Source organism: Pseudochaenichthys georgianus, chromosome 24, assembly GCF_902827115.2.
Source record: "Pseudochaenichthys georgianus chromosome 24, fPseGeo1.2, whole genome shotgun sequence".
Classification (NCBI taxonomy): Eukaryota; Metazoa; Chordata; class Actinopteri; order Perciformes; family Channichthyidae; genus Pseudochaenichthys; species Pseudochaenichthys georgianus.
Genome location: NC_047526.1, coordinates 34,289,450 through 34,305,316, shown reverse-complemented (window position 1 = coordinate 34,305,316; position 15,867 = coordinate 34,289,450). Strand labels below are relative to the sequence as shown.

Genomic DNA, 15,867 nt, shown 5'->3' with positions numbered 1-15,867 from the left:
TTTTTCTTTTTTGAAAGGTGCCTTGGTGAGTGGAAATGACTGGCCTGTTATTTAGTTTGAGCGTATGTATTTTCATCTATTTCCATCCCCTTACTTTTAAATGTTCTGGTGAGGAGGGCGGGACATGTTATGTTGAGTGGAGGTGGAGCCCTTGTACAAGCTGGCTTCATGGAGTGAAATGGAGCAGAAACACATTCTTTATGTGTACAGCAAAATTCTAATATTATCCCTAGTACAACCTCACACAAACTTAATATTGGGTTTCCTTATAGTGGTGTAATGTAATTATAAAAAGACAAAGATCATGTTTTTAAAATTGTTTTATTATTTCCCCTCTTCAGAGAGACTTTTCTTATAGTTAGTAAAAAGTAATTACACATTAGTTCACAGTCCCTACAATTAAAAAAGAGAATATCCTCAGGTATCACTATTAAAAAACCTAAATAAGATATTTTAAAAATAACATGAATACCCCCTTTGTAAAACATATACTGCATTCATATACTTCCAAGAGACTCCTAAACATCTACTTGGGCAGTGTGAATTGAACGATAAACCGATCACTGTAAACGAAACGCGGAGAGAAGCAGCAGTGCAAATCGTTAAGTCTATTACCATGTATGCATTACGGCATTAACTTGGTAAAATGTAATGTGTTTTTATGAAAATGTGTTCAATGTTGTGTTTTCAATTAAACAATCGCGGAGCCCTTTGGAGAAAAGTGAGAGTCTTTTGCAGTCAAAAACAGGGGAAAGTCTGCCCCTTCCTCCCTGAGCCGCTCCTCCAACCCCCACGAACGCTCACATGACCAAAAGAGGGCGCGAGATAAGTTTGTGCACAGATCTTTTGGCTGTACTCTGAACCCGGCCCAGATGCTGCATTCGTTTCTTGACTGGCGCTTCAGACGGTTGGCAGCAAGTTGTCGCACAGGCTAATTAAACCCAATTCGTGACGTCTCTCGGCCATGTTTCTTTTTTGAAAAGTGACTAGGTAAGTGGAATTGCCTGTCTTTTTTAAATTTAGTTTTGAGCATATCTCTATACACTCCTCTGCTGGCCATAGCCTCAGGAGGGGCGGGCAAAGGGGGGAGGCTGTAAGGGTAGGCATTTATACAGCGATTAACATCAAAGGCTTTCACAATGTGAAATTACACCTGCCTGTTATAACACATCACATCAAAGGGAAAACATCAAAGGCTAATTAGATTAGACAATAAAGGGCTCTGAGGGGCAGGGGTCAAATAGACTATCTTAATCAATACATCAAATAACTATACAACAAAGGCACTGCCTGGGGCATTTCATTCATATCTGATTGCAGGATAATTACTCCACTCTCAGGGGCAGGGGTCAAATACCTTAACCCCAAGAGACTATCTTAATCAATACATCAAAGAACTACGCCGGGGGCCTTTCACACACATCAAATAACTGGAGGCGGGACATGGGAGGCGGGACTTAGCTCATTGGCCAATGGGAGACGGACTTAGCTCATTTGCATAATTGGGGCGTGTCCACCTGTCACTGTCTATGCATACTAATTTGACCAAAGGGGTATCATTATAACTACTCCCTTTGATGGCTTTGCCCTACAAGTAGGCGAAGCATAACAATCCAGACAATAAAGGATTCAATATTTGTCTATCTCTCACCCTCCCTGACTAGCATAATACTTATAGCTTAATACTAGCAAAATGGTTATTTTAATGATTGTTTAGTAAGGAATGTTTATACAACATAAACATTAAAGAAACAAGGATGTTTAGTCTTTAATGTTAATACATAACATGGCTCTAAACAACGCCACACAACTGGTCTGATAAAACATCCCTGTAATAAAAACAGATCACACCATATGAACATCACATGTTGATGTTAGCTGTCAGGATATCAGTGTTTGAAAGAGGAAAATCAAATGTGAATTTCTCTTACCTTCAAAAAGCTGAATGAAAATAAGAATGCATGCCAAGCTCGTCTTCATGGCCTTTTCAGATATGAACTCACTAATAAATACTAAAGCTGACTCACATTGTACTCCTCCTATTTCCTTCAGTCTTTGTGAGGTTTTGTGGACAGCCTCACTTTATTTATTGCTCTTCACCTCTTGAGCAGGAAGGGGAAATCAAAGTAAGAACAGCCGTTGAAATGTTGCATTTGGTTTTGCACACACTGATGTTTAACTGAATTTCTGAACTGAATCAGACTCATCCACTGGATTAACACCACTAATGTATACAATTACTCAAACAAACCCTTATCAATATAAACATTGCTCCCCACAAAGTACTTTATATATAACACTTTTTTATAGTATCATAGTAAGTCTTCTTATAGCGATCCTGTTGTGATATTATCAAGTGAGAAAAGAAGAAATGATAATATCACTTTCATGATGTATCACTGGATATGTGTGAAAGTGCAGGTCAGGAGGAGTCACCAGCAGCAAAGGGGTGGATATATATTATAAGTTAGTGTCCTGTAAACATGTACGCCGGCACAGTCCGATTCAGAAGCTCTCATAAATAATAGTAATAATATATTTTTAAAGCTTGGGTTGTGTTTTGAGCGCACCAAAAAAAGTGCTATTCACATACAAGACAATACAATGTGTCCAAATATAAAGGACATAATAGGAAAGAGTGAAAGAGGTTCGGTCAATAACCCTTGATAAGAATGGGTTCGCCTGATATGTCGGTGGTTAGAGCTGGCAGTCCATATTCAGCCACCGCTGCCTAGTAAACCAGTTTGAATCCTGAACCAGCCGAACACTTCTGGCATGTCCTCCCCTCTGTCTCCCCTTTCAACTCTAACACCTCCAATAACGGCCCTCTGGACCGAAACAAACTAAAAAGTATGAACATAAAAAACAAAATGGATTAATCTAAAATAAAATAAAATATGTAGGCAACAGTACAGGGTGAACATCTGAAATGGATCATTAAGAATATAGTTTTGAACTTGAAGTAATTTGATTTTAAGTATTTGGAGGCATTTTCAATACTTTCTTTGTTTGAACTGCATTGATTTATTTGTATATGTCTTGTGTTTCAAACATATAGATCAAATTGTATTTATGTAGCTGAAACTCACAAGTTTTATTTGATTTAGCCTGTACAGATCAACAAAACATGAATGATAGTTTAAAAACACAATAAAATGACACCATAGACCACAATAATAATGTGATAGTGTATACAAATGAAGGATCCAGGGGGATGTCAAAATACTTCCTGCATGGTTTTCATGAACTGCAACACTAACATTTTATTTAAAATCCAAAGTAACAAGCAATGAAGCAAATATATGCACATTTTAAACATGTGAAAACGCCCTTCACCTCTCTCTCAATCGGCCTCATGTTTTGAGTTCAGTGTGCAGCCAATTCAGCTGATGGGTGTCTGATTGGACGCAGGTGTGCTGCTCTGATGAGGATAATGATCGGCTAGAGTTTAAAAAGCTCCACCGCTCACACTGAACCATAGGCCTACTGTGAGTGAGTCAGTCAGGAAGACAGAGAGCAGCTGACCAGGTTCCTGTTGTCAGTTTCACTTATGGAGGCCTTTCATGTTCAGGTTATCCTCCTTGTAGGACTCTGTGTTTGCTCCTCTTTTGCTTTCCCGCCCACAAAAGATGCTTCGTTTCAGAGCCTTGCGTACACAGGCAGGTCAGAACTCGGGCAGCAGCAGCAGAAGTCTCCGGCTGCGGTGCCGCAGCAGGTGAATACCGTCAGAGTGACCTGCCATCCAGACTCTTTGGAGATTGTTATCAAAGCCGATATGTTTGCGGTTGGAGCTCCTGTTGATGGTGACGAGCTACGCCTTGGAGTAGAGACCAACAACCAGTACTGCAGAGCTACAGCGTCTTCAGCAGATGAGTACAGTATCAGTGTTGGACTTGTGGAGTGCGGCACCAGACACTGGGTAACTTTAAATATATTTCATTTCAAATCTGATTCATTAAAGCTTCTAGTTTTAAACACGTCTACTCTCCACAGGTAACTGAGGACTCTCTGATCTACACAAACCTCCTCATATACTCTCCTGAGGCTTCTCCATATGGTGTTGTTCGAATGGACGAGGCTATCATTCCAATTGAGTGTCATTACGAAAGGTCTTTGTTTTTAAAGCTCTCATTGTAAAAATCTTTGAATGATGTGTGTTTGTTTTTTTTAAATGCATGTTTTCTGTTTCTTAGGAAGTACAGTTTGTCCAGTTCTTCACTCATGCCTACCTGGATCCCCTTCATGTCGACCCAGGCTGCAGTGGAAATGTTGCAGTTTAACTTGAGAATCATGACAAGTGGGTTTTGATCATTTCTCATGTTATGCGTTGTCATGTCTCCATTTGCACTTAGTACTTTTTTCTGTCCGTGTGCAGGTGACTGGCAGAACAAAAGAGGCTCTAATGTGTTTCATATCGGTGAGCCCATCAGCATCGAGGCCTCGGTCAGAATAGGGCATCACATTGGGCTCCGAGTGTTTGTGAACAGCTGCGTGGCTACACTGAGCCCTGACATGCACTCCAGCCCCAGGCATGCCTTCATTGAAAATGGGTAAGGTTGCAAATTGCTAAATGGCAAAAAGTAAAGTATTTTTCTGACCCTAGAGGGAGCTGTTTAATGTGTAAGGCTCTTCAAGTGGTTTAATTCAGACTCGAGCAATGCTGACTCGAGTGACAGGTTAATAAAAGATCAGTCCTTTAGTGTCGTCTTCAAGTTTGCCATTAGCTAAGGCTAGCTGCGGTTTGCTTTTAATCTTTGGTATTCTAGTTCCTTTCTGTGCCACTGTTTATGCACAGGTCAGATTTGTGCAGTTCTGACTCTAAAGAACTACTTCCAGAACTTTCCTATATGACTAGAAATGTTAGTGGTGGAGTTGCATTGTGGGTAATGTAGACTCTGGTTATAGTAGTCAATGAGTGCTAATTTAGTGTTGCTCTTTTTGTGTGTCCTCATCATAGGTGCTTTGTTGACTCTCAGCTTCCAGGCTCAAGGTCTCAATTCTTAGCCAGGACACAGGATGACAAGCTCCACATGTCCATTGATGCCTTCAGATTTTATAATGAGGACAGAGGGGAGGTGAGGCTCTATTAAATTGCCTTAACCATGATTGTTTGTGCATGTTTCCCAACACCTGCTTTTCTCATAGCTCTACATCACATGTCACCTGAATGCTGTGCCAATAAATAAAGCAGATGCACCAAACAAGGCGTGCACTTTTGTGAATGGAAGGCAAGTGAGAGCCAGTCTGTCAAATTACACACAAAAAACAAAGTATTGGTGCTGAATGTTTTTTAATTTATCAGATGGAGGTCCGCTGATGGTAATGACTACTTATGTGGGCAATGCCAAAGACCAATTGAAGTTGCGCAAACTCCCAGTAAGCCCAGCAGCCCGAGCAAGTTTAGGCCTCGAGGGTTTGTGAAGCCAGAAGAGCGTGAACCCCTCTGGAGGAGCGGACTGAAGACCAGTACAGGCATGTAGAAACTTGTATGATTTAATATTGGCTGCAGATGTCGTCATAATGATCAATGTTGACGCATGTTTTGGCGTAGGTTTTAGACATGATGATGGCTGGGTAACTGAATTAACATGCATTGTGCTGGTTTGTGTTAGTGTGGGAACATCAGGCCAGAGTGGGTCCCGTGATTGTCTTGCCAGCCAAGCAGAAAAGCCGGCCCATTCCTACAGAGGAGCTTCTTGATCAAACCAGCAGATCTACAATGTATGGCAGACAGTGGAAGAGTGGAAAAAACAGAGTTGGTAAGTCAATACCAGTATTCAATTATTCTTTGTTCATTTGAAGCCTTTAACAACCTCTAAATTGAGATTAAAATGGCCCATAATTAAATCTTAATGTTGAATTCTTTTTCTGTCAAAGATCAGAGGAAAGGACTGCTTCCTGATTCATCATCGACCCAAAACCAGGTGGATGTTCTGACTTTGGCTTCTGCGCAGAATAAAAACGAGGACAAAAATGGAACCGACAAAAGGTTAAATGTGAAAAGTCTTAACTCTTTTTTTTAAATGGCACTCTGGAATGCACATTTTACATTAACACATTTCTTCTGCGATTACAGATGATGATGCTGTGGAAGTTCCTGAACTCCTAGAAAAAACCTCTCCTGAGGCCCACCTGCAGTCGAAGGCAGCGGTGCTGAACAGTACCCACACAGCGGCTTTCGATGAAGTCCTCCAAACTGCTGTGGTTAATATGGCTGTGCCCCCACTGTCCAACACCACTGCAACAGAAGCTGATCTTTGTGAAACAATGGACCTAAAGAGATAATAAATTATTCAAATTGTTATTGTTTGCTTTTTTAATGTTGTAATACAAAAGGAAGACTGATGACCTGCTCACAGCTAAACACAATTAAATGCAAACCAAATGGTTTCCTTATTAGCCAAAGTATGCCATGTAACGGTGTTACGGTCCGCCCCCTACTCCGTGGTAGTGGCTTGTGGGGAGACCCGCAACATAAAAGAAAACACACAACGTCCAGTACTTAACAGCGGTCATTTATTTAAATGTACAGCCGTTACTCACACAGGCCAACCGGCAAACGAACGAGGACTGGCCAAAAGAAACAAAGGCCTGAAAGCGATCAAGTCATATTACAGGAGAAAGGAAATACAGAAACTGCCATTGCAGGAAAGACGGCCGGCAAAAAGCACCGACTGTGAACATTAATAGAATATCACCTCCCATCTTCAGAGCAATCTGACTATTATAACATTAGTGTTAAAGCTTACTTAAATATCTGCCACAACATAAGTACACTGAGTGCAGACGTCGATGTGTCCCATTATCATTCTTATCACATAATGTATCATATCTCCTTATCTGAGTCAGCTTCTTGAGCCGTATTTGGCCGTGCAACACTTACAGTGTCACATACTGTATGCAGAAGTATTATTTTAACACATTAAGTTGACGAAACACTCGAGACAAATGTAATTAAAGTCAGATCATGTTTTAGACGGGGCAGTGATATCATAAACCTGTTAATGTACACATTCAAACACTTTTTCTTTTGCCAGCTGTATTCACCTTGTAGGTGCAGCTATGTGGCTTTTATCCTGGATAAAGTGTTTAAGTCATGGATGTTTAAAGTTTAACTTCATATTTGACTAGTATTAAAGTTCACTTTTCATTCAGGAAGTATGACGCTGCGCTGTCAGTGCGCTTCTCCATGTTTGTGATTTTAGCAGAAAAATAACTAAAAATATATAAGGTTATCAGAAAAAAGAAAAAACCTTGTTTAACTGAACAAGTGTTGCACATGCCAAAGTGTGTCTAAAAGTATCTTAGTACCACACGAAAAAAGAGAAGAAAGCGTTGATGTTAGCAAAAACTGGATTGTTCCACTGAAATAATAAATAAATAATTTCAGAAAGTGCGTTTGAAAAGAAAATGTATTCAGATAAAAGTATTTTGTTAGACTATTAAGTCCAAGATGGTTACATTTACCCCCTAACCCATTTGTATTATATGTTTGTTTTCCTAATAAAAACAGAGTCATCTGAATACATTTTGTCTCCAGACTTTTTTTTTTTTTTTACATTTTGTAACAATCTTTAAACATTTGTAGAGATCAAACAATGTGGTTAGAATGAGTGTCTTTATGACGTCTCTCACACCGTTGGTATTTTTCACAAAATTCATTTTTGAAACACATCGTCTTGATACAGAGATAACACATTTTCGTAAGACAACCCCGACTCTCTTTTTAAATAGAAAGCACAATGTTTTTCTTTGAGGGGTCCTTAGTTTTAAATGATCTGGTGACGAGGGTGTGACTTGTTATGTTGAGTGGGAGGCGGAGTCCTCTGTAAAGGTGAGTCTTTTTCACCAGTATAATGTCCATCGATGTCTGACTCTGTTTAAAAAGTTCTTTAAGCTTTGTAGCTTTTCCATCAATCATTTTCAGCCAAGCAGTCAGAGGCACCCGCAAGGATGTCTGAAAAACCCTGCATGTAGAGTTGAAATACTCCAAAACAAAATCATCAGAGGGGTCCTTCCCCAGCATCTCCAAATGGCTTGCGCGGTAATACCATCGCCCCGATGGTCCGCTTTTAGTTTCCCAGACGGTGCTTGTCAGGACTCTTCTCACTTCTGGCAGCGGGGAAATAACTCCTTCTTCCTCCACATTGAGAGGCGGCGGTGAAATCTCTTCTTTGATCTCGCATGCTGTCTGTGTTTCTTTGCTTTTCTTTGCAAATATCTTGTACACCGATGGTTCCACTATGGTTTCTTGATGCACTACTTCTTCCGATACAGTGGTTGCGTGGAGATCTCTGGAAGACACCAGAGTTAACACAGCCCAATCTGTTGAGGTCAGTGTCGCTATGGATCACTACGAGGTCCATATGTTTCTCCATTCTTCAGATTGTATAAATGCAGTTCATTCCCCATATAGTTGAATACATAACCCCAAACATCGCCATTTTTCAGAGTCCATTCTTCATGAAGTTCTTCGGCTGGAGGCGTCTGAATCCGGCACAGATACTGCAATCGTTTCTTGATTGGCGCTCCGGACAGATGACTGTAAGTTGTCACAGGCGTCTCGCTGATTAAACCCATATATAGGCGTCTCTTGACCATTTTTCTTTTTTTGAAAAGTGACTTGGTGAGTGGAAATGACTGGCCTGTTATTTAGTTTGAGCATATTTATTTTCATCTATTTCCATCCCCTTACTTTTAAATGTTCTGGTGAGGAGGGCGGGACATGTTATGTTGAGTGGAGGCAGAGCCCTTGTACAAGCTGGAGGCTTCATGGAGTGAAATAGAGCAGAAACACATTTTTTAAAGATACTTCTCTTTTATGGGTACAGCAACATTCTAATAGTATCCCTAGTACAACCTCACACAACTTAATATTGGGTTTCCTTATAGTGGTGTAAAGTAATTATAAAAAAGACAAAGATCATGTTTTTAAAATTGTTTTATTATTTCCCCCTCTTCAGAGAGACTTTTCTTATAGTTAGTAAAAAGTAATTACACATTAGTTCACAGTCCCTACAATTAAAAAAGAGAATATCCTCAGGTATCACTATTAAAAACCTAAATAAGATCTTCTAAAAATAACATGAATACCCCCTTTGTAAAACATATACTGCATTCGTATACTTCCAAGAGACTCCTAAACATCTACTTGGGCAGTGTGAATTGTTCTTAAAGGTAGGGGTAGGTCATTTTGGATAAACCATCTCGAGTGAGCTAGAATTTGAAAGTACACAACTGGGGGAAAATCTGCCACTTCCAGAGCCACTCCTCCAACCCCCACGAACGCTCACATGACCAAAAGAGGGTGCGAGATAAGTTTGTGCACAGGCTGACAGGCAGGTAGGCGTCTGAACCAGGGTGGGAATTTCACGACGGCCACGACGGCCATGGCCGTCGTTGCCCCGCACTTTGGCCGTGATGCCCTGTTAAAAAAAATGCAATTCATGGCCAAAGTGGCCTTTGTGCCCCTGTCAAAAGTAAAACAAAATGTCCTGTGGTATTGGTATTTTGACTAGCAATTTAGTTAAATTGTTTCGTTTATCACGCTACAACATAGCGTTTCGTGAGTTGGTTGTCATTGTTGGGGGGGAAGGCAAACAGCTGTTTGCTGCTCGCGATGTGCGAGCAAGCTCCTGTGAGCGGGAGGGTGCTCCTTCTTCACTACAGACTATCGCGCCACCTAACCATCAAACAGGTTTGTTTTCCACAGACCTTATTTCCAGCTATTTTCCAAAACCCTGTGGAGAAATTCCATTGCTTTTTGTGGAGGGAACCAGCAGCTTACTTCCTGGTTTTAGGACGCGTCACTGCACCTCTCAATATGATGCCAGTATAAACAAGGTCTTCTGTCGGCTCTGTACATCAATGCCGACCTATGCTGACAAGTAAGTGAAGAGTAGACAATATAAAGGTATTGGCGAAATGTCCCAGCAGTTTAGGATAATGAAGGTTCTAATCAAATCAATTACATATAGCCATTACATGTCTAACTCCTAATGACAGGAAGGCAGAAAGAGCATTATACAAATAATACTCATAATAATAGCAGACATTTTTTAACAATGACCACAATATCATTATTTTAATAAACCAAATATGAACAATTGAGGAAAATGAGGAAGAACTGATGATTAAAATGTTGTAGTACAAGTAGTAATGTAGTTAGTGCATAAATTATTGCAACAAATGTGTTAATTTTCTTCATTAGTCGATTATTTTTTGGTGGACGAATGCTCCGGGCCAGTGGTTACAATGGTGGGGCCAGTGCCAATACAATTTTACCCTTACTGTCTACCCCTGACTGACTTATGTGGTTTATGGCTGAACTTAACGTATACGTTTAAGAAACACTATTGCTATTCAGCCGTTTGTAAAACGACTGGTGTTGACGTTAGTGCTACACTTTTCAGTCATGTTGATTGACCAGCGTAATTTAACCAAACAGCCTTTGTGCCCTGTCATGTGGCCTTTGTGCCCTTAAAAAAAATATGAACAGGAAGGCCAAATGGCCTTGCCCCTAAAATGACGAAATTCCAAGCCTGGTCTGAACCCCTCGCAGATGCTGAATTTGTTTCTTGACTGGCGCTTCAGACGGGTGGCTGCAAGTTGTCACACAGGCTAATTAAACCCAATTCGAGACGTCTCTCGGACATTTCTTTTTTGAAAGGTGACTTGGTGAGTGGAAATGACTGGCCTATTATTTAGTTTGAGCGTATCTCTATACACTCCTCTGCTGGTCATAGCCTCAGGAGGGGTGGGTCAAAGGAGGGAGGCTGGGAGGATAGGCATTTATACAGAGATTAACATCAAAGGCTTTCACCAATGTGAAATCACACCTGCCTGTTATAACACATCACATCAAAGGGCAAACATCAAAGGCTAATTAGATTAGACAAAGGGATCTGAGGGGCAGGGGTCAAATACCTTAACTCAAAGAGAACACTTATACAGTACATCAAAGAACTACACCGGGGGGGCTTTCACTCCAATCTGATAACACACATATCAAAGAATGGGAGGCGGGACAATGGGAGGCGGGACTTAGTTCATTGGCCAATGGGAAAGCAAAAATCCTGCTTCGTAGTATACCCCCCTGGTAGTCTAGTTTTCGTGGCTTTATTTAGTTTCCGGAATCGTTTTGTTAGATTTCTGTTAGGGGAGGGAAGCTCTGGGTCCTACAGCCTGTGGTGTGGCTGGCTCGGGCTCCGGCCTTTGGTTCTTTTGGCCAGTCCTCCAGACCTTGTTCGTTTGCCGGTTGGCCTGTGTGAGTAACGGCTGTACATTTAAATAAATGACCGCTGTTAAGTACTGGATGTTGCGTGTTCTCTTTTATGTTGCGGGTCTCCCCACAAGCCACTACCACGGAGTAGGGGGCGGGCCGTAACACCGTTACATGGAATACTTTGGCTAATAAGGAAACCATTTTGTTTGCATTTAATTGTGTTTAGCTGTGAGCAGGTCATCAGTTTTCCTTTTGTATTACAACATTAAAAAAGCAAACGAATAACAATATAAATAATTTATTATCTCTTTGGGTCCATTGTTTCAGAAAGGTCAGCTTCTGTTGCAGTGGTGTTGGACAGTGGGGGCACAGCCACATTAACCACTGCAGTTTGGAGGACTTCATCGAGCGCCGCTGTGTGGGTACTGTTCAGCACCGCTGCCTTCGACTGCAGGTGGGCCTCAGGAGAGGTTTTTTTTCTAGAAGTTCAGGAACTTCCTCAGCATCATCATCTGTAATTGCAGAAGAAATGTGTTAAAGTAAACTGTGCATTCCAGAGTGCCATTTAAAAAAAAGAGTTAAGACTTTTCACATTTAACCTTTTGTCGGTTCCATTTTTGTCTTCGTCTTTATTCTGCGCAGAAGCTAAAGTCAGAACGTCCACCTGGTTTTGGGTCGATGATGAATCAGGAAGCAGTCCTTTCCTCTGATCTTTGACAGAAAAACAATTCAACATTAAGATTTAATTATGGGCCATTTTAATCTCAAATTAGAGATTGTTAAAGGCTTCAAATGAACAAAGAATAATTGAATACTGGTATTGACTTACCAACTCTGTTTATTCCACTCCTCCACTGTCTGCCATACATTGTAGATCTGCTGGTTTGATCAAGAATGGAAGAAAGCTCCTCTGTAGGAATGGGCCTGCTTTTCTGCTTGGATGGCAAGACCATCATGGGACCCACTCTGGCCTGATGTTCCCACACTAACACAAACCAGCACAAAGCATGTTAATTCAGTTACCCAGCCATCATCATGTCTAAAACCTATGCCAAAACATGCGTCAACATTGATCATTATGACGACATCTGCAGCCAATATTAAATCATACAAGTTTCTACATGCCTGTACTGGTCTTCAGTCCGCTCCTCAAGAGGGGTTCACGCTCTTCTGGCTTCACAAACCCTCGAGGCCTAAACTTGCTCGGGCTGCTGGGCTTACTGGGAGTTTGCTCAACTTCAATTGGTCTTTTGCATTGCCCACATAAGTAGTCATTACCATCAGCGGACCTCCATCTGATAAATTAAAAAATATTCAGCACCAGTACTTTGTTTTTTGTGTGTAATTTGACATATTAGACTGGATCTCACTTGCCTTCCATTCACAAAAGTGCACACCTTGTTTGGTGCATCCGCTTTATTTATTGTCACAGCATTCAGGTGACATGTGATGTAGAGCTATGAGAAAAGCAGGTGTTGGGAAACATGCACAAACAATCATGTTTAAGGCAATTTAATAGAGCCTCACCTCCCCTCTCTCCTCATTATAAAATCTGAAGGCATCAATGGACATGTGGAGCTTGTCATCCTGTGTCCTGGCTAAGAATTGAGACCTTGAGCCTGGAAGCTGAGAGTCAACAAAGCACCTATGATGAGGAAAAACAAAAAGAGCAACCTAAATTAGCACTCATTGACTACTATAACCAGAGTCTACATTACCCACAATGCAACTCCACCACTAACATTTCTAGTCATATTGGCAAGTTCTGAAAGTAGTTCATGAGAGTCAGAACTGCACAAATCTGACCTGTGCATAAATAGTGGCACAGAAAGGAACTAGAATACCAAAGATTAAAAGCAAACCGCAGCTAGCCTTAGCTAATGGCTAACTTGAAGACGACACTAAAGGACTGATCTTTTATTAACCTGTCACTCGAGTCAGCATTGCACCACTTGAAGAGCCTTACACATTAAACAGCTCCCTCTAGGGTCAGAAAAAGATATTCAGCAATTTGCAGCCTTACCCATTTTCAATGAAGGCATGCCTGGGGCTGGAGTGCATGTCAGGGCTCAGTGTAGCCACGCAGCTGCTCACAAACACTCGGAGCCCAATGTGACGCCCAATTCTGACCGAGGCCTTGATGCTGATGGGCTCACCGATATGAAACACGTTAGAGCCTCTTGTGTGCTGCCAGTCACCTGCACACGGACAGAAAAAAGTACTACGTGCAAATAGAGACATGACGACGCATAACATGAGAAATTATCAAAACCCACTTGTCATGATTCTCAAGTTAAAGTGCAACATTTCCACTGCAGCCTGGGTCGACATGAAGGGGATCCAGGTAGGCATGAGTGAAGAACTGGACAAACTGTACTTCCTAAGAAACAGAAAACATGCATTTAAAAAACAACAGACATCATTCAAAGATTTTTACAATGTGAGATTTAAAAACAAAGACCTTTCGACACTCAATTGGAATGACAGCCTCGTCCATTCGAACAACACCATATGGAGAAGCCTCAGGAGAGTATATGAGGAGGTTTGTGTAGATCAGAGAGTCCTCAGTTACCTGTGGAGAGTAGACGCGTTTAAAACTAGAAGCTTTAATGAATCAGATTTGAAATGAAATATATTTAAAGTTACCCAGTGTCTGGTGCCGCACTCCACAAGTCCAACACTGATACTGTACTCATCTGCTGAAGACGCTGTAGCTCTGCAGTACTGGTTGTTGGTCTATACTCCCAGGCGTAGCTCGTCACCATCAACAGGAGCTCCAACCGCAAACATATCAGCTTTGATAACAATCTCCAAAGAGTCTGGATGGCAGGTCACTCTTACGGTATTCACCTGCTGCGGTTCCTCAGCCGGAGACTTCTGCTGCTGCTGCCCGATTTCTGACCTGCCTGTGTTCGCAAGGCTCTGAAACGAAGCATCTCGTGTGGGCGGGAAAGCAAAAGAGGAGCTAACACAGAGTCCTACAAGGAGGATAACCTGAACATGAAAGGCCTCCATAAGTGAAACTGATAACAGGAACCTGGTCAGCTGCTCTCTGTCTTCCTGACTGACTCACAGTAGGCCTATGGTTCAGTGTGAGCGGTGGAGCTTTTTAAACTCTAGCCGATCATTATCCTCATCAGAGCAGCACACCTGCGTCCAATCAGACACCCATCAGCTGAATTGGCTGCACACTGAGCTCAAAACATGAGGCCGATTGAGAGAGAGGTGAAGGGCGTTTTCACATGTTTAAAATGTTCATATATTTGCTTCATTGCTTGTTACTTTGGATTTTAAATAAAATGTTAGTGTTGCAGTTCATGAAAACCATGCAGGAAGTATTTTGACATCCCCCTGGATCCTTCATTTGTATACACTATCACAGTATTATTGTGGTCTATGGTGTCATTTTATTATGTTTTTAAACTATCATTCATGTTTTGTTGATCTGTACAGACTAAATCAAATCAAACTTGTGCTTTTGAGCTACATAAATACAATTTGATCAACCTGATCTCACCAGAATGCGTGACTCCACCACAATGCATGTTGGAGTCACGAACTTTGTTACATTTACGTGTCGGCACCACGCAAACAACCCCAATGTAAAGTGAATGAGGCTCCTTTGTCGTGGTGCACACACGCATTTCTACAATATCCCGCAGTGAGCTTTTATTCTATAAAACGTTTTTTAAATCTACTTTATAGCTTGTAGTAACTCACGGGAGGCTTCTTTTATTTTATTTGTATTCATAATTATTTTTATTTTTCGTCAGAATGTACAAATTACATTAGTTACGAATTTGTGTTCTCAAAAAACAGTGCATTGTGTGTAATGCAACTGTGATTTTTATTAAATTAGTTAGTTTTGAAGGAAGGCCAGAGCTTCAGCTGTGTCAAATAGATTGTTCCCTTTAGTTAACGTTATTTAAAAGATATTGATCATGTCCCCTATTGTATTACGAGCGGCCATTCCCATTGGATAACGGAGAATTTTACACCCGGAAGTAAGTTTTCTCCTTACTGTCGATTGATTTTACAGTGATATCTGCAATACTCATCAACTCAAAAACACCAGATTTTCCTTGTTAATTACACAACATTGATTGGTTTGAATTGTGTACAATGCTTTTGTATTTTCCCCCTTCAATTCGGAGAAACTAATATTTTTTCGGAGTTTTTGGATGGCAGAATACACTACACTACCCAGAGTCAGTGCAACACAATAACACAGACACACAGAACAAATAGTGCAATAAGAGTCTATGGCCCTTTCTCATTTCATCAAATCCCCCTCCTCGACTCCTCGACTCCTCGGTCCTCCGGTAGTGACCTGGAAATGAATTTTAGCGCGCCATGTTGAAGGACATCTCATTTCTCTAAATGCACTTCGAGGACCGAGGACCGAGCGTCGAGGAGGCTCTCTGGAGGAGCTATAACCGAGGATACACTGATGGGTCCTCCACGGTCCTCCACGGCTCCTTCGTGGATGCATTTCCGGCAACAGAGATGTTTCAAAGAGTCGTGACGCACGCCCAGACTTATCTCAGCCAATGACAGCTCTGCATGCATCCCCTGGATATTATTTTATTAACTGCTTTCATCGCGACGCGATGTTTACAGTGAGAACAGCTGTGAGGTCCGTG

The 15,867-nt window shown here is 41.3% G+C and overlaps 1 protein-coding gene and 1 pseudogene across 1 annotated transcript; one reads left to right on the top strand and one right to left on the bottom strand.

Annotated features, from left to right (window-relative positions):
* The first annotated feature begins 3,488 nt into the window (after positions 1-3,488).
* On the top strand, positions 3,489-6,302 carry LOC117440126 (zona pellucida sperm-binding protein 3-like). The gene is made up of 10 exons (XM_034076390.1): positions 3,489-3,919; positions 3,994-4,109; positions 4,194-4,297; positions 4,376-4,550; positions 4,958-5,075; positions 5,146-5,228; positions 5,303-5,472; positions 5,613-5,759; positions 5,878-6,003; positions 6,077-6,302. Exons 1-10 carry the CDS (start codon positions 3,551-3,553, stop codon positions 6,283-6,285), a joined length of 1,617 nt encoding a protein of 538 aa, XP_033932281.1. The 5' UTR covers positions 3,489-3,550; the 3' UTR covers positions 6,286-6,302.
* A 5,223-nt stretch (positions 6,303-11,525) lies between these two features.
* On the bottom strand, positions 11,526-14,308 carry LOC117439578 (zona pellucida sperm-binding protein 3-like; annotated as a pseudogene).
* Positions 14,309-15,867: the final 1,559 nt, after the last annotated feature.